A 20583-nucleotide genomic window follows, 5' to 3' on the forward strand; every position below is an offset into this window, starting at 1 on the left:
AGCGACTGGGATGAGAATCAGCACCTCCAAGTCCGAGTCCATGGTTCTCGCCCGGAAAAGGGTGGAGTGCCATCTCTGGGTTGGGGAGGAGACCCTACCCCAAGTGGAGGAGTTCAAGTACCTTGGAGTCTTGTTCACGAGTGGGGGAAGAGTGGATCGTGAGATCGACAGGCGGATCGGTGCGGCGTCTTCAGTAATGCGGACGCTGTATCGATCCGTTGTGGTGAAGAAGGAGCTGAGCCGGAAGGCAAAGCTCTCAATTTACCGGTCGATCTACGTTCCCATCCTCACCTATGGTCATGAGCTTTGGGTTATGACCGAAAGGACAAGATCACGGGTACAAGCGGCCGAAATGAGTTTCCTCCGCCGGGTGGCGGGGCTCTCCCTTAGAGATAGGGTGAGAAGCTCTGCCATCCGGGGGGAGCTCAAAGTAAAGCCGCTGCTCCTCCACATCGAGAGGAGCCAGTTGAGGTGGTTCGGGCATCTGGTCAGGATGCCACCCGAACGCCTCCCTAGGGAGGTGTTTAGGGCACGTCCGACCGGTAGGAGGCCACGGGGAAGACCCAGGGCACGTTGGGAAGACTGGCCTGGGAACGCCTCGGGATCCCCCGGGAAGAGCTGGACGAAGTGGCTGGGGAGAGGGAAGTCTAGGTTTCCCTGCTTAGGCTGCTGCCCCCGCGACCCGACCTCGGATAAGCGGAAGAAGATGGATGGATGGATGGATATATTAATTAATATTAGTGAAATGGTTTCAACAATAATGTTGATTAAAAGTACAGACATTTAACAGTATTATATATTAATTAATATTAGTGAAATGGTCTCAACAATAATGTTGATTTAAAGTAGTACAGACATTTAATGTTGATTTAAAGTACAGACATTTAACATTATATATTAATTATCAACAATAATGTTGATTTAAAGTACAGACATTTAACATTATATATTAATTAATATTACTGAAATGTTTCAACAATAATGTTGATTTAAAGTACAGACATTTAACAGTATAATATATTAATTAATATTAGTGAAATGGTTTCAACAATAATGTTGATTTAAAGTAGTACAGACATTTAACAGTATTATATATTTATTAATTAATATTAGTGAAATGGTATCAACAATAATGTTGATTTAAAGTACAGACATTTAACATTATATATTAATTAATATTACTGAAATGTTTCAACAATAATGTTGATTTAAAGTACAGACATTTAACAGTATAATATATTAATTAATATTAGTGAAATGGTTTCAACAATAATGTTGATTTAAAGTAGTACAGACATTTAACAGTATTATATATTAATTAATATTAGTGAAATGGTTCCAACAATAATGTTGATTTAAAGTAGTACAGACATTTAACAGTATTATATATTAATTAATATTAGTGAAATGGTTTCAACAATAATGTTGATTTAAAGTACAGACATTTAACATTATTATATATTAATTAATATTAGTGAAATGGTTTCAACAATAATGTTGATTTAAAGTAGTACAGACATTTAACAGTATTATATATTAATTAATATTTTTTGCACGTTACCACGAAGACAGAAGTTCGCAGCAGCGGCCCTAACACTCCGCTTGAAATGTTGCGAAGCCTGCTGGTGTTTGACATAAGTCCCCTGGGACAGATAAAGACGAATATCATCCAGTGACACCACCATATTCAGGAGATTTGGATTTATCGATCGCTGGCAATGACGTAAGAGGAAATGACGTAAGTAAGAGGAACTGACGTAAGTGGAAATGACCCCGGAAGTAAATGGGGGGTAGGAAGGTTTTTGTGATGGGAAGAAAATTGGCGTGACAGCTCCTCTTCACTGATATTCGTCTGTTGGACACTTTTGGCCTTTTAGGCTCGCCGTCGGCGCGCAACTCAAAGGGGCGTGGCCTACATCTGTGCCGCCGGCCCGCCACCTATAATACTAGTCACTGTTCAGGTGTTTCATAATCCCCCACTGGAACAACACCAACAGTGAACTGTGCCTTCCTGCCTGCTAGTTACACTTCAAAAACTTCGGGCTGTTGTTTGCTCTCACCAAGCACATTTGACGCTATGAATTCGGATGCAGTGTTGTTAGTAGAGACAGTTGATTTTGCGGCTAGAAAACACCGAAAGCAGCGTCGCAAAGACGAAGAGGGAACGCCTTACATTAACCACCCAATTGGTAAGTTGACTTAACGATTGTGTTGCATTCAGGGTCCAGGAAACGACTTAAATTAACCACCCAATTGGTAAGTTGACTTAACGATTGTGTTGCATTCAGGATCCAGGAAACGACTTAAATTAACCACCCAATTGGTAAGTTCACATAACTATTGTGCTGCATCCAGGATATAGGGAACGATGTAAATTACCTACCCAGTTGGTACCTGTGTGAAGTTGGTCTAACTATTTTAGTTTTTAAGTTATTAACGTTTTATTATTTTATGTTATTAACATGTAGTTAACGTGTTAATAATCATAACTAGACCGCCCAACTATATAAAAATCTCCCCAAACTTGTCCCATTTGTTTGCTCTTCGTTTGTGCTGCAAATTATTTTTGGTTTAACTCAGTGGTTCTCAAACTTTTTTCACCAAGTACCACCTCAGCAAAGACTTGTCTCTCCCAAGTGCAACCATAATGACCAACAGTTTTTGATTGATTGATTTAAACTTTTATTAGTAGATTGCACAGTGAAGTACATATTCCGTACAATTGACCACTAAATGGTAACACCCGAATAAGTTTTTCAACTTGTTTAAGTCGGAGTCCACTTAAATTGATTCATGATACAGATATATACTATTTTCATAAAATACAGTAGCGTAGTAGGCCCAAGTATTTATTAAAACAAGACCCAATTGGTAAGTTGACTTTACTATTGTGTTGCGTCTCGGGTCCAGAAAACGACATAAATTAACCACCCAATTGGTAAGTTGACTTAACGATTGTGTTGCATTCAGGGTCCAGGAAACGACTTAAATTAACCACCCAATTGGTAAGTTCACATAACTATTGTGCTGCATTCAGGATATAGGGAACGATGTAAATTACCTACCCACTTGGTACCTGTGTGAAGTTGGTCTAACTATTTTAGTTTTTAAGTTATTAACGTTTTATTATTTTATGTTATTAACATATAGTTAACGTGTTAATAACCATAACTAGACCGCCCAACTATGTCAAAATCTCCCCAAACTTGTCCCATTTGTTTGCTCTTCATTTGTGCTGCAAATTGTTTTGGTTTAACTCAGTGGTTCTCAAACTTTTTTCACCAAGTACAACCTCAGCAAAGACTTGTCTCTCCCAAGTGCAACCATAATGACCAACAGTTAAATACTGTAGCGTAGTAGGCCCAAGTATGTATTAAAACAAGACCCAATTGGTAAGTTGACTTTACTATTGTGTTGCGTCTCGGGTCCAGAAAACGACATAAATTAACCACCCAGTTGGTAAGTTGACTTAACGATTGTGTTTCATTCAGGGTCCAGGAAACGACTTAAATTAACCACCCAATTGGTAAGTTCACATAACTATTGTGCTGCATTCAGGATATAGGGAACAATGTAAATTACCTACCCACTTGGTACCTGTGTGAAGTTGGTCTAACTATTTTAGTTTTTAAGTTATTAACGTTTTATTATTTTATGTTATTAACATATAGTTAACGTGTTAATAATCATAACTAGACCGCCCAACTATGTCAAAATCTCCCCAAACTTGTCCCATTTGTTTGCTCTTCATTTGTGCTGCAAATTGTTTTGGTTTAACTCAGTGGTTCTCAAACTTTTTTCACCAAGTACAACCTCAGCAAAGACTTGTCTCTCCCAAGTGCAACCATAATAACCAACAGTTAATTACTATAGCGTAGTAGGCCCAAGTATGTATTAAAACAAGACCCAATTGGTAAGTTGACTTTACTATTGTGTTGCGTCTCGGGTCCAGAAAACGACATAAATTAACCACCCAGTTGGTAAGTCGACTTAACGATTGTGTTTCATTCAGGGTCCAGGAAACGACTTAAATTAACCACCCAATTGGTAAGTTCACATAACTATTGTGCTGCATTCAGGATATAGGGAACAATGTAAATTACCTACCCACTTGGTACCTGTGTGAATTTGGTCTAACTATTTTAGTTTTTAAGTTATTAACGTTTTATTATTTTATGTTATTAACATATAGTTAACGTGTTAATAATCATAACTAGACCGCCCAACTATGTCAAAATCTCCCCAAACTTGTCCCATTTGTTTGTTCTTCGTTTGTGCTGCAAATTATTTTGGTCTAACTCAGTGGTTCTCGAACTGTTTTCACCAAGTACAACCTCAGCAAAGACTTGTCTCTACCAAGTGCAAGCATAATGACCAACAGTTAAATACAGTAGCGTAGTAGGCCCAAGTATTTATTAAAACAAGACCCAATTGGTAAGTTGACTTTACTATTGTGTTGCGTCTCGCGTCCAGAGAACGACATAAATTAACCACCCAATTGTCAAGTTGACTTAACGATTGTGCTGCATTCAGGGCCCTGGGAACGACTTAAATTAGCCACCCAATTGTTAAATTGACATATTGTGCTGCATTCAGGATATAGGGAACAATGTAAATTACCTACCAACTTGGTCCCTGTGTGAAGTTGGTCTAACTATTGTAGTTATTTACGTTTTATTATTTTATGTTATTAACATGTAATTAACGTGTTAATAATCATACGTAGACCCCCTAACTATGTAAAAAAAATCTCCCCAAACTTGTCCCATTTGTTTGTTCTTCGTTTGTGCTGCAAATTATTTTGGTCTAACTCAGTGGTTTTCGAACTGTTTTCACCAAGTACCACCTCAGAAAAGACTTGTCTCTCCCAAGTGCAACCATAATGAACAGTTAAATACAGTAGCGTAGTAGGCCTAAATATTCATTAAAACAAGGCAGAGGATTTATTAAACAGGTGTATTTAATATGTTGGTCACTCTAACATTACACCTAGTTTGAACAGTAAGACTGTGTTTGAATATAGGAAAATACACTTTAATCAAGTGATTCTTTAGTGTACCACTAGATGGTGCCCGCATACCACTAGTGGTACATGTACTACAGTTTCTATCATAGTTAAAATTTTAACGATTTGTGATTCATCGGTCTGCATTCAGGGTCCAATCTCCCCAAACTTGTTCCAATTATTTGTGCTTCGTTTGTGCTGGTAGTTTTTAAGTTAACATTTTATGGTATTAATGTGTTATTAATCATAACTACGCTCCAACTATGTCACCATCTTCCCAAACCTGTTCTATTCGTTTTGTGGTTGTTTGTTCTGCAAAAATGTTTGGTCTAACAGGCCTCAAATTTTAACTTTTTAAGTGTAAGGCAAGTGTTGCCTTAAAGGAGGGCTCATATTTTAGGGCACCAAGGCAAACATTATTTTCTTTCGAGGCAGGGGCTCCAAAGCATGCATACATATACATATATATATATATATATATATATATATATATATATATATATATATATATATATATATATATATATATATATATATATATATATATATATGTATGTATGTATGTATGTATGTATGTATGTATGTATGTATGTATGTATGTATGTATGTATGTATGTATGTATGTATATATATATATATACATATATATGTATATATGTATATATATATATATGTAACTGAGGAGACACATTTTTTAAGCTTCTCAGGTGGAATTCTTTCCCATTCTTGCTTGATGTACAGCTTAAGTTGTTCAACAGTCCGGGGGTCTCCGTTGTGGTATTTTAGGCTTCATAATGCGCCACACATTTTCAATGGGAGACAGGTCTGGACTACAGGCAGGCCAGTCTAGTACCCGCACTTTTACTATGAAGCCACGTTGATGTAACACGTGGCTTGGCATTGTCTTGCTGAAATAAGCAGGGGCGTCCATGGTAACGTTGCTTGGATGGCAGCATATGTCGCTCCAAAACCTGTATTTACCTTTCAGCATTAATGGTGCCTTCACAGATGTGTAAGTTACCCATGTCTTGGGCACTGATACACCCCCATACCATCACAGATGCAGGCTTTTACACTTTGCGCCTATAACAATCCGGATGGTTCTTTTCCTCTTTGGTCCGGAGGACACGACGTCCACAGTTTCCAAAAACAATTTGAAATGTGGACTCGTCAGACCACAGAACACTTTTCCACTTTGTATCAGTCTATCTTAGATGAGCTCAGGCCCAGCGAAGCCGACGGCGTTTCTGGGTGTTGTTGATAAACGGTGAGACACTTCAATAAAATCCCCTGAAGAGCAGAGAAACCTGCGAAACAGGCTTGTAGGGATGAAATAGCCTTTGTGTTTTTCCCTGACCTGCTGTATATGTATATATATATATATATATATATATATATATATATATATATATATATATATATATATATATATATATATATATATATATATATATATATATATATATATATATATATATACACACACCTTAATTTCCGGACTATAAGCCGCACCTGACTATAAGCCGCACCAGCTAAATTTAGGGGAAAATACAGATTGCTCCATATATAAGCCGCACCTGACTATAAGCTGCAGGGTTTTGATGTGTAATTACCGTAGTATATAGGGGTTCCTGCTACCACAGAGGGGATTGTCGGGACAGAGATGACTGTTTGGGAACGCAAAGCGTCCCATTTATTAACAATAAATCTTTCAATCATTCAATCAAACTTTCACATCTTTGACATGGCGAACAGCATTCGTGCAGAGTACAAATAATACAACGGTGCAAAGTAATACAAAGTGCTCGCCTGTACGTTATCAAAATAACCAGCCTACCGGTATATGAAAAGTCAGTCTTTAATCATTGTGTCATCGTCTTCCTCCTGCGTACTAAAACCACCGAAATCTTCTTCGTCGGTGTCGGAGAAGAACAGGCCGTAAATAAGCTGCACCGTTGTATAAGCCGCAGGGACCAGAACGAGGGGAAAAAGTAGCGGCCTATAGTCCGGAAATTACGGTATATATATTCATAAACATATATCTGAAAAAAAAAATGGGCATAGTGTTCCCTTACGCCCTAAATGGCTGCGCCGATGTTGTTTATACCGATTAAAGTTAATTATGCGATGTCTTAAACAAATGAAAATGTAAGAAAAAAGTAATCTCGGGGTGTTTTTATCAATTTATTCGATGAAACAATTACGTTACAATTGTCCATTAATAAGTAAAAAGTCAAGGGCGGTCACGGCATGTTTTCACCGTCAATGCTGGTAAATTTTTTAGGGCATTACTACAAGTGGCAAGGGCGGTCGCGGCACTTGCTGCGGTTGCCGTGGTTAAATTCGAGCCCTGGTCTAACTATCATAGTTTCCAAGCCTTCCGCCTGAATGCGCCTGGGATAGGCTTTAGCTCCCCCCGCCACCCCGAGAGGGACAAGCGTTAGAAAATGGTTGGATGGATGGATTGAAGTTATTAACGAGTTATGATTCATAACCAGCTCCATACAACGTAATAACCTAAAAACTATAATCGTTAGACCAACAAAAATTTGCAGCACTAATAATTGGAACACGTTTGGGGAGATTTGGAGGGGGGGCAACTTCACACAGGTCCACTTGGTAAGTTGTTAGTGTTGCATTTACGCCTGCTCGTAATTTGAACAGTATTACAAACATTGTTTCCACGGATATTTTTTATACAATTACACCAATTACATGCATTTGTATTTATATATCAATATAACAAGAATATATGTCATAAAGGCAAGATGAGAAAGAGGTTATCATTTATTGACAAAGTGTCAATGACAACTGGGTAGGATGGCCCTAGCTATACAGTAGATATACTGATGCAGTACAAAATGACAGTATGTTAAACAATAAACAGCCCTTTATCATAATGTAATTAGAGTTTATTTGTTATGTTAGATTGAAGGCCAAAATGACTGAAATTAAAATGTTCAAATAACAGTAATCAATGATCACTATTCAGTAAACGCAAGTATAGGTCAGCTTACCTTCAAAATATATTGCGTGTATTAGGCGTGCCCAAAGTGCTGCACAGCGGCCCTGCATGGAAAAAGTTAGGACACCCCACAGGCGTTGAAAGCGGGGGGCGTGTCACCTCTAATATTGGGGACAGGTGTATTTATCCCACCCGTAAATTAAACTCTAGTGCGTAGCTCAACATTTTTTTGATTTTTAAATCTTAAACTCTGACTGCACAAGTGTAAGTGAGATGGGAGAAAGCAGGCAATGTAGGGATGGATACCTTTCACATTTGAATAAATGCGGTACCAATTCCCGGTACCTGGGCATCAATGCCGGTACTGAAATATACTTATTTTGGGTACTTTTGTGTGTGTTCATATAGTAATAAATAATATAATAAATGTTAATTGTTTGAAAATAAAATGTAATTTGTTATCTAACATTTAACAGTGAGCTGATAATGATAACTGTTCTGTCTAGTTGTTAAATCTTGTTTTCTTACACTGCCATTTTCCATGAGTTGAACTCAAATACCTAAAACTTTTACTATATACACAAAATACCTATTCCTCTCAAAACGGGGACGGCGTGGCGCGATTGGGAGAGTGGCCGTGCCAGCAACCTGAGAGTTCCTGGTTTGATCCCCACCTTCTACCAACTTCATCACATCCGTTGTGTCCTTGAGCAAAACTTCACCCTTGCTCCTGATGTTTTGTGGTTAGCGCATTGCATGGCAGCTCCCGCCATCAGTGTGTGAATGTGGGTGTGAATGGGTGAATGTGGAAATAGTGTCCAAGCGCTTTGAGTACCTTGAAGGTAGAAAAGTGCTATACAAGTATAACCCATTTACCATTTACAAGTACTGTTCAAAAATCTGTCTAAATCTGTGTTAGTGAGCATTACTTCTTTGCCAAGATAGTCCATCCCATCTCACAGGTGTGGCATATCAATATGCTAATTAAACAGCATGATTATTGCACAGGTGTGCCTTAGGCTGCCCACAATACAAGCCCACTCTAAAATGTGCAGTTTTACCATACACAATGCCACAGATGTCGCAAGTTTGGATGGAGCATGCAGTTGGCATGCTGACTGCAGAAATGTCCACCAGAGCTGTTGCCCGTGAATTGAATGTTCATTTCTCTACAATAAGTCGTCTCCAAAGGCGTTTTAGAGAATTTGGCAGTACATCCAACCGGCCTCACAACCGCACACCACATGTAACCACACCAGCCCACGACCTCCACATCCGGCAGGTGAACCTCCATGATCGTTTGAGACCCGCCACCCAGACACTTAAGTGCTCCCTCCAAAACAAAACTTTTCACTCACCTTCATGGAGCCATGCCAGCACTGACTTCAATCGGCCCCCTTGTCCCCTTCTTGGGCGAGCTCCTTGTATTGTCACTCAGACCTCAAAGCGGCCATCTCAAACACAAGTGTGCGAAAAAACTACAAAACACATCTTTTAGTCCAAAGAGGCGAACAATTCCCAAATTACTTCTACGTGTCAGGTGATATGCTTTTTGCTTTTTTTTAAACGCATTTTATGACTACTTGTTGTCCAAAAGCCGAGTGGAAAAACACAAAAAAAAAACACAGATGCCAGGGATTGCAATGTTTTCATTAGTACTTTAATAACTTGACAGCTTCTAATACTAGAGCTGCAAAAACTAAAGCTTTAATGCAGATATATCCATCATCATTATTAATCAGATTTTTTTTAATTATGCAAAATGCAGCGCAGAATGACTCAAAATCCCTAAAACTTATTTGGCAATGCATTTCGGGCAGTTTGTTGAAGTAGTGTTACTGTTGCGCAAACGGTAGAGACAGTGCAGAAGCAAACACGTCGATATGGAAGACGCAAAACAGCACGTCAATCCTATGGATGAGAAATTTGAGTAAAAAAGATAAAAACATGATTGGACAGTGGACCAACAGAAAAAGTATGATGCTCACTTTGCAAAAAGGGGTTTTCTTTTCACCGAAGCACTTCCAGCTGAAAGGTGTGATATATGATGATTGTTTTTCTACATGTAAAACACTTTCCAACATAACATGTAACGGTGGTGCTTTTGTCCCAATGTTGCATAGATTTTGTTTTACAGACCATCTTCAAGCCGCTTTCTGACCTTCTCTTCAGCATGCTCCGTTTTGTGGGTGGTCATATTTACGTGCCGAAGCCCTTCTCTAGGCCAAGCCCCTGTTAGATTCCGGTGATTGACGCACAAGTTCTTCTTGCGAGTCAAAATCCAGCACTCCGTTCAACGGGTCCAGTCCCCTCGGCGCAGACGGTCTTACCGGCTGCTCCACCGACGTGGGCTCTACTCAGCTGGATGGCGAGGCAATTCGCCTAGTTCTACTACCCTGTGTTGGTTCAGCGTCTGTCCCGCTTCCTTTTGTGGGCTACTCTGTAGAGAAGCCTATCTCTTAAGCCCGAGTCAAAAACCCCCAAATCCCGCTGTTTAATGGTAGCTTGCCTCTAATGAATCTTGGCTTTTGTTACTGACTAGGTTAGATTCGAGAGCTGGGGAAAGGAAAAGCCCTTCAGGACATATTGTAAGTGGACAACGTTAGAGTGACCCGTCAGAGCTAGGTGTTGGACACACAGTAGTCCTAGCGTTTTACATCGAGGACACGATGGTACAATGAGGGTTGTAATCTTGATACTTTTTATAATGCTCTTTATTGCAGGCTCAATTGCATAAGCATTGCACAGCGTCAATAAATCATCCACAATAATAACGAATAATTGTAAAATGTAATAAAAGGATTTTAATGGGTATCTAATTCAGTTCAAATGGAAGTTTGTTTGGATCTTAATGTGCAAGGTCCTTTGGGGAATGTTCCAGAAAGGGGAAAGCTCGAACCGGTCCCAAAAAGGGGGAAACACGAAACGATCCCAAAAGGAGGAAAGCCGAAAATGTCCGAAAAAGAGTCTCTGAAATTTGGGAGAAGCCAGATAGATCACCGGGCCCGGTGATCACATCCAGGCTTCGGCTGCGTCAGCAGAAAAGGGGAGCCAGCAGGAGACGTGGAGTCGGCCATGGGCGTCTCCACCCTATCAGCCATGTTGTAGTTTATAGGGCTTTCATATCGAGTCTACTGACCGATACAATTTAGAATGATACGCTGCTTTTTATTACAAATGGCAACAGGAGGATTGTAGCATGCATGTGCATGTACGAACCACTCTGCCCCACAACAAGAGGATAGAGTAACTTCAACTTTGAACTACAACTGAATAAAAATGTCTGACTTGCATAAAACTCTTCGTGTAAACTGCTACCATCTATTGAGATATTTCCCTGTCAGAAACATTCTCCTTTCTGATACTTTTATGATACAATGCATTATGTAATATGTACCGGTATTCGTTATGTTTTTTATAATAGTCAGTATTAATATAATATGATTACCTCTAATGATATTTCCTCTTATTTGTTTTTACTGTCAAGGAGTTGCAAGGATTCTCAGCCATGAAGGTGGTGTCACAGACATCGAGACTTTGCAAGTACGTTTTAAGCTATTGTAGTCGTGTGTTTTCTCTTTCAAAGATTATATCACATCACCGGTTTATTTTGTGCATGTGTTCGTCAGGCTGCTCTGCTTCATGACACTTTGGAGGACACAGACACAAAACCCGAAGAGCTGGAAACAAAGTTTGGAGCCATCGTCGCTCGCATCGTGCGGGAGGTGACGGATGATAAGAGTCTGCCCAAACAGGAGCGTAAGCGTCTGCAGGTTGAACATGCACCTCATTGTAGCCGCCAGGCCAAACTGGTCAAACTGGCTGACAAACTGTACAACCTGAGGGACCTGAACCGCTGCACACCAGTCGGTAAGTCTCGGTCAAGTTTTACACTCATTTCAAGGACTACTTTAATTTGTCTGGTTACAGTGTCATTTTTAAGGGGTCATATTTTCGTATTTTTTCGGACCATAGGGCGCACCGGATTATAAGGCGCACTGCTGATGAGCAGGTCTATTCAGGTCTATTTTCATACAAAAAGCGCACCGGATTATAAGGCGCATTAAAGGTGTCATATCATGATTTTTTTTCCTACATTTAAAACACTTCCTTGTGGTCTAATGGTGGGGCTTCGGTGAAAATGTTGAATAGATTATGTTTTACAGACCATCATCAAGTCGCTTTCTGACTGTCGCTTCAGCATGCGTTGTTTTGTGGGCGGTCTTATTTACGTGGCTCCACCTCGACAGCGTCTTGTCCCCGCAATCTTTGTTATATCGGTGTAGCGTGCAAGGACGGGAGTTGAAGAAGTGTCAAAAGATGGAGCTAACTGTTTAAATGACTTTCAGACTTGAATTAAATCAACAACAGTGCAGTATATCCTCATTCGTGGCTCACTAGTGCAACAACAATGCAGGAAATGTGTCCCTTGAAAAACTGTCGGACCGGAACTCTCTCATAACTAAAGTTCCTTGGGTGAATTATGTAAACCCACTATACAGGTAGTTTTTAGCGCTTTCATAGAGAGTCTACTGACAGATATAAGTTAGAACTTTACGCTACTTTATATTAGAAATAGCAACAGCGGCGGATGAATGCCCCATAACAATAGAGAAAAAGAAAAATCTTATCGACAACGACTGCAAAGGCGGACGCGCACAAAATTTTAGGATTTATGGAGATACCAAATACACATCAGCAGGTACCAGAAGGTAAGAAAAGTTGGTGATGCACAATATTGCCAAACAAAACGGCAGATAATATGTCTCCTAATAGGTGGCCTGGTGAGTGACTGCCATAAACATCAATTATTTTTATAAACAAAATGTTTATGTAATACATTTTGTATTACATGAACTTAGTAATTATTAAAAGTATAGACAACTGTAAAACAAACATCTGCTGTTAAACCACTAATGGTAACATAAGCGACCCAATAATGTTCTTGATGTTAATGTTAATAATGTTCTTTTGCTTAGAAAAGTTTACCTGTGAGCAAGTTGCAAACAGCCCCTTTAATTAACAATAATATTTTTTGTAATTATTATTTTTTTGTTTCCTCATACCTGCCAACTTAAAAAAATGTAATGAATATGTTCCCGCATACTAAAACAATTAAAGGGAAACTGCACTTTTTTTGGAATTTTGCCCATCGTTCAGAATATGAAAGACATTATGATAATGTGTTTTGTTTTTTTAATGCATTGTAAATAGTAAATAAATGCAATCAAATGTCCGCTTACAATGGAGCCTATAGGAGCCGCTCTATTCTGCCTATAAAGCCCTTAAAAACATTCCAACACCTCCATTAAGGTTTTATGTACTTATATATGTAATGTAGTAATGGGTACATTTATAATAACATTTAATATTTGCATATTTTGATCATTTCAAGCATACGCGGCGCATTATTAAAAAAAACGCATCACAACGTTTTTTTTTTTAACAACATCACTGATTATTACTCACTGCAGACTTCATGAGAGCCAACAAACAAAATAAAACATCACTTTGCTCCATTGCAAGCAGACTTATATTTACGTTTTTTTACGAGTTAGAATGCATTAAAAAAAATACATCCATTGTCGTGTCTTTCGTAATGATTGTGAATGATAGGCAACATTCCAAAAAAAGTGCAGTTCCTCTTTAAAGGATAAAAAGTGGGTCATTGGGATATTTTTTTTCAACAGTGTTGACTCACCATGTCGTGGTTCACTTACTGCAGTCACAGCGCATCACAGATTGAGAAAGAAAATACCATTGAGTGTACTGATATTTTAATACCCATTAAAGGTGCTGATTGCAACATCCTCACAGTAACAAGCTAAAAATATCACAAGAACACCACTGGCTAGCTTATGTTACCATTAGTGGTTTAATAGAACACATTTGTTTAACGATTGTCTATATTTTTAACAATTACGAAGTTTATGTATTACATTTTTTTACCGGTCTGAAGGATAAGCGGTAGATAATGGATGGATGGATGGATGAATCAAAAGGATTAATGTTTACGGCGGTCATTCACCGGTCTTGTCAACACATACGACCAGGGAGCGCGTGCACACATACATCAGAATCAGAATCAGAATAGTTTTTATTGCCATTGCTTGAGAACGGGTTCACAAACTAAGAATTTTTCTTGGTGCAATCGTGCAACATATAACACAGAATAATACATAAACAGTTCAAGAGAAGCAACAAACAATTTGCAGTCATGTTGTTGTTATGATAGAATATACATTGGATGACAGCGAACGCTACACTGTAAAAAAAAATTCTGTAAAAAAACGGTCATCTACTGGCAGCTATGGCTGCCAAACGAAAACCATAAAATTAAAGTAAAACATTGTAAACCAAATAATGATCAAAAACATTATATTTACAGAAATTTTCATGAAAAGTTTTGCGGAAAAATATCTTAATTTTACAGATTTTTACTAAATTATTAAGATTATCCACCTTTAATAAAGTGACGATGCAAACAGTTCTGCAGGAAAATACCTTTATTCTACAGAGTTTTTCCAAATTATTACGATCAAACACCTTTAATGAAGTGACAATGCTGGCAGTTTTACAGAAAAATACCATTATTTTACAGATTTTTTCTGAATTGTTAAGATCAACCACCTTTAATAAAGTGACGATGCAAACAGTTCTGCAGAAAAATACCTTTATTCTACAGCATGGGTGTCAAACTCTGGCCCGCGGGCCAAATTTGGCCCGCCGTGTAATTTCACTTGGCCCTTGAGGCGATATCAAATTAACACTAAAGCTGGCTCGCCGATGCTCCTGGGAGTCTTCCAAACGCCAGCCAGCCAGCCAGCCAGCCAGCCAGCCAGCCAGCCAGCCAGCCAGCCAGCCAAACGAGTGCTGGCCCAGTCACATTACATGTGCGGCTTCTGCACGCACACACATTAGAATGCAACGCATACTTCATCAACAGCGATACAGGTTACACTGAGGGTAGCCGAATAAAAAACTTTAACACTGTTAGAAATACACGCCACACTGTGAATCCACACCAAACCAGAACCCTTTGCAGCACTAACTCTTCCGGGACGCTACAAGGTGTGTGTGTGTGGGGGGGAGGTTTGGTGGTAGCAGGGGTGTATTTTGTAGCGTCCCGGAAAAGTTAGTGCTGCAAAGGATTTTGGGTATTTGTTCTGTTGTGTTTATGTTGTGTTACGGTGCGGATGTTCTCCCGAAATGTGTTTGTCATTCTTGTTTGGTGTGGATTCACAGTGTGGCGTATATTTCTAACAGTGTTAAAGTTTTTTATACTCGCACCCTCAGTGTAACCTGTATCGCTGTTGATGAAGTATGCGTTGCATTTGCTCGTGTGTGCGTACAGAAGCCGCACATATCTTGTGACTGGGTCTGAACGATGTTAGAATGGATGAAAAGCGGACGTGACGATAGCTCGTAGAGTATGTTAAAGGTTAATTTGTTCAACCTTGGCCCGCGGCTTTATTCAATTTTAAATTTTGGCCAACTCTGTATTTGAGTTTGACACCCCTGTGTTAGATTGTTAGTATGGACATAGACTTTTATATAACAAGCTACATATTTAATGAAAGATAATTACTGTAATTTTACATGAATTTGAAAGTAATTTAAGAAAACAGAAAATGTTATGTATAATTAATTTGGTATTTTTCTGTAAAAAAAATAGAAATATACATAGTTTGTCATTACTGGCATATTACTTAAAATAACAGGCGGATTGTTTATTTACAGATAATGTCTTCAATTCTACAGTTTTATAAACTATTTTTAAAAAAAAGAAAAATTACAGTAGAAATTTAGAGTAAATTAACCATAAAAATAGGATTGTTTTCTACAGTGTAGCTATCCAAATTGCTATTATTAGCTAACAACACCTAAAGCTAATGCGCATGCATGTGTTACGTACGTACGTAATTACGCCATTACGTACGAGACGCTGTAAGAAGTCGGGATATACTGTGTAAAATACATTGGAAAGTTGACGCCCTCTAGGCATCTATGTAAATGTTGCAAACAGCCCCTTTAAGTTCCGTGTTAGAATTACATGGTTTTAGAGTGTATGAACTTTGAAGTGTTTTAAGATCATAGGAAATATCTATAAGAATGTGCATATAACGATTTTACATGCATACAATATTCATAAAAACCATAACCACTGCCAGGTTTTACATTTAAATAAAAGACAAAATGAACTCAATAAAAAAAAACATTACGGGGTCATTAGATGAAACTTTACATTGTCATGTGTGTGTGTTGTCAGGTTGGACAGCTGAGCGAGTCCAGCAGTATTTTGTGTGGGCTTCAGAGGTGGTGAAAGGCTTGAAAGGTACCAACTCGACTCTTGAGGACAAGCTGGAGGAATTGTTCAAACAGAGAGGAGTGCAGCTGTAAAAGACCCAATGGGAATCACCTTTTGCATCATTTCTAAATGTTTGAATTGAATACACATTTCATATATATATATATTATTGTTTGTAGTTTCATTGAAGCCCCCTAAAGAAAAAGCCAGCTGCTTATTTTAGTTTTTTTTCTCTTGCACATTCCGTTCTCATCACTTGAGCACAGAGGTAGAAATGTACAGTATTTTATGGACATGCTATGCAGCCGATCACTCGTGAAGAAACAGGATCATACCATTATGTAAAAGTAGACAGATGGCGTTGCCAAATTATTGACTTTAAAATGCATATTCAGCGAGTATTCAGACCCATCTAGCAACTTTTTTTCTGTTCCCTTTAAAGACCCGCATTTGCAACATGCAAAAGTATTACAAAAATGACAATTTTGGAGCATTCACAGTATTTGGGTAGCAATAATTAATTGTTTTAAATGTAATGGAGCACTTAATTTATTAGTGTGAAATGCAAGCTTATTTAGTCACGGCAACGTAACCACTCAGAGTCAAATTCGGAAAGAGTTGTCGATTATTTGAGGTTATCAGTTGATACTTTTGCAAATCATTTTTTCAGTAAAATGCTGTAAACTAGAGATGTGACATTCACGAATGAATCGAGTCTTTTGTACGGTTCTTTTAAGTGAATGATAAGAACCGATTACCAGTTGTGAGACGTTCGTTTGGGAGCCCTTTTTTATGCACATGCAGCTACAGCGTCGGCAATTGCTCACGCTACAAAAAATGCATCATACTTAAAGGAAACTTCACTCGATAGTCACAAGCACACGCAAACATGTTACATAGAATCCACAAAACTTGCAACAGAGGGGAGGTGAATTGGGCAAGGGGGCTAAGGTGGCAGGCTGCTGCTATCTTAAGCACTGCTCAGCCATCCATCGCCTCTAATGGGTTCAAGCAGCGGCAAAAAGGCGTGGGGGTGAGGGGCTCCATGTGCATATGCCCATTGTCCAGAGTGTAGATGTTGGTTTATGTCAAAATATGTATTTGGGGCAGGCTGCCACAATTACATTGATGAATGGGAAAAATGTAATGTTTATCATAATGTGTTTACATATACAGTATACAGATTAGAGTTGCAACTATTGACTATTTTGACAGTGGACTAATAAACAATTTTATTGGTGCGTCGACTAATCGGATTATGAAGCCTACACCATCGGTTTATAAATTCAGCTAGAGATATTTTTAGGCACGTGCTAACTATCAAAAAACAATAAAGGTGACTACTTAGAATACATTTTTGTCTATTTAAAAGCAAGCTGTAGAAAACATCAACTGTACCTGTGAATGTCTTATATAGACTACAAAAATAATATAAATAATAAAGTAATTGTAGACTCAAATATGGCATTAAAGGCCTACTGAAATTAATTTTTTTTAGTTAAACGGGGATAGCAGATCCATTCTATGTGTCATACTTGATCATTTCGCGATATTGCCATATTTTTGCTGAAAGGATTTAGTATAGAACAACGACGATAAAGTTCGCAACTTTTGGTCGCTGATAAAAAAAAAGCCTTGCCTATACCGGAAGTAGCGTGACGTCACAGGAGGAAGGATTCCTCACAATTCCCCGTTGTTTACAATGGAGCGAGAGAGATTCGGACAGAGAAAGCGACGATTACCTCATTAATTTGAGCGAGGATGAAAGATTCGTGGATGAGGTACGTTGGAGTGAAGGACTAGAGAGGCAGTGCAGGGTGTATCTTTTTTCACTCTGACCGTAACTTAGGTACAAGGTCTCATTGGATTCCACACACTCTTCTTTTTCTATTGTGGATCACGGATTTGTATTTTAAACCACCTCGGATACTATATCCTCTTGAAAATGAGACTCGAGAACGCGAAATGGACATTCATAGTGACTTTTATCTCCACGACAAAACATCGGCGAAGCTCTTTAGCTACTGAGCTAACGTGATAGCATCTGGCTCAAATGCAGATAGAAACAAAATAAATAAATCCCTGACTGGAAGAATAGACAGAAGATCAACAATACTATTAAACCATGGACATGTAACTTCACGGTTAATAATTCTCAGCCTGGCAAAGCTTAACAATGCTGTTGCTAACGACGCTGAAGCTAACTTAGCAACTTAGCAACCGGACCTCACAGAGCTATGATAAAAACATTAGCGCTCCACCTACGCCAGCCAGCCCTCATCTGCTCATCAACACCCGTGCTCACCTGCGTTCCAGCGATCGACGGCGCGACGAAGGACTTCACCCGATCACAGATGCGGTTGGCGGCTAGCATCGGCTAGCGCGTCTGCTATCCAAGTAAGTCCTTGTTGTGTTGCTACAGCCAGCCGCTAATACACCGATCCCACCTACAACTTTCTTCTTTGCAATCTCCATTGTTCATTAAACAAATTGCAAAAGATTCACCAACACAGATGTCCAGAATACTGTGGAATTGTTCGATGAAAACAGAGCAGTTTGTATGGTGACACATTGGGTACGAATACTTCCGTTGCCGTCGTGAAGTCACGCGCATACGTCATCATACATAGACGTTTCCAACCGGAAGTCTAGCGGGAAATTTAAAATTGCACTTTATAAGTTAACCCGGCCGTATTGGCATGTGTTGCAATGTTAAGATTTCATCATTGATATATAAACTATCAGACTGCGTGGTCGGTAGTAGTGGGTTTCAGTAGGCCTTTAAAATAATTATCATTCCACCAAAAACTGCACCTCGGTATTTAAACAATATTACGCTGGTGGACATAAATAGTCTGTAGCTAACTAGCTATCTTGCCGAGGAAAGTGGGAGCCCGCACATTCCAGATGTCCGGCATGTCTGCTTTAAATGCTCCTGCATGACCGACATGCTGCTATGAAAATCAAGGTCTGCTTTGCAAAGTGAGCAAGCTATTTGTGTCTTTGACGTGTTAAGGGTGAAGTGTTCCTATGCTTTTCATGTTTTTGCTTGCAATGTTATTGCAGTGGCTGCAGCCATGTTTCTCTTATTTATACGTTTGTTTCCGCCCAGTAGAACTCGAAGAATTACGACACAGATTATTGACAAATACATTTTTCAGCGACAAATTTTATTTTGTCGACAATGTTGACTCAATAGCCTACAAATGTTTCTGAATGTTAAGACCAAGTGGTGTTATTCCTCTTTTATTTAGGTTATAACCCAACACGCTCCTATAAATAGAAATAAAAGTCAAGAAAAGCTACTGGAGTTCAGTTTATTAAAAGTGTCCACTTATCTTCTAAGCCTTTTCAAATTCAGTCTCGCTAAATCACCAAAGAACTTAACACAAAGTTAACATGTGGATGTTTGTTTTAAATATCCTACATTGGATTGCTTTTAGCGTCTTAATTCGCCTACAACAGTGGTGTCAAAGTCAAGGAATTAATTATCTATGGCCCCCGGGATGATATTTGATTAGTATTAGAACCAGCCCGCAGGCCACAGCCGCCTGCTGCTGTTTTGCACGCACCAATACTCCATCAGTGTTGGCGCTAGGAATTTTCAAAATGGGGTCCCCATCAAGTCATAAAAATGGGGTCTCACAGTACATTTGTGGGGTCCCACTTTTTTGTAACCGTTTTGAAAACAAATGATAAATGTATGCATTATCCTGTTATATCTCACATTGTGTATTGTGTTTTGGAAAAAGGTTGTCATAAACGTTACTTAAGTAATTAAAAAAATAATACAAAAGAAAACAAATTTTTATGCATATGTAAATGTATTCAGTTATAAACATTCATTCACTTTCTTATTTCCTTCATGGATCTAAACTTTACCGCTGCTGGTATTTTTTTCAATATTTTTATTGAAAATGTGTTTGTTCTATTTTTGGCCAAAGTAAAACAAAGAAAACAGTCTGAAGTTGTATTTATTTTTTACTTTTAATGCCATGATTTTAATAGTCCGGCCTGCGTGTGCACAGATTTTCCTCCATGCGGCCCCTGAGCTAAAATGAGTTTGACACCCCTGGGCTACAAAATGAATCCCTACGTGAGTTTGGATACCCCTGCTCTAAAGTAAAACCTGAATTGTATTTGCTCCCCTGGCGTTAGTGGTGTCTTGCTGTTATACACACAGGGCCGGCCCGTGGCATAAACACTCTATGTATGTTGTTGATCAGGGCCACAACCACTAGGAGGGTATGGGGGTAATTGAGGGACTTTTTTTTTCTTTCTTTTTTTAAAAATCTGTCAGTTATA

At 38.8% G+C, this 20583-nt stretch overlaps 1 protein-coding gene across 1 annotated transcript; it reads left to right on the forward strand.

The window, feature by feature from the left end:
• Positions 1-1794: 1794 nt before the first annotated feature.
• On the forward strand, positions 1795-20221 carry hddc3 (HD domain containing 3). Its single transcript, XM_062030532.1, has 4 exons — positions 1795-2189; positions 11458-11513; positions 11600-11840; positions 16240-20221. The coding sequence occupies exons 1-4, from the start codon at positions 2078-2080 to the stop codon at positions 16368-16370; spliced, it is 540 nt and encodes a 179-aa protein (XP_061886516.1). The 5' UTR covers positions 1795-2077; the 3' UTR covers positions 16371-20221.
• Positions 20222-20583: the final 362 nt, after the last annotated feature.

The sequence above is a fragment of the Entelurus aequoreus genome, linkage group LG02, assembly GCF_033978785.1.
Source record: "Entelurus aequoreus isolate RoL-2023_Sb linkage group LG02, RoL_Eaeq_v1.1, whole genome shotgun sequence".
Lineage (NCBI taxonomy): Eukaryota > Metazoa > Chordata > Actinopteri > Syngnathiformes > Syngnathidae > Entelurus > Entelurus aequoreus.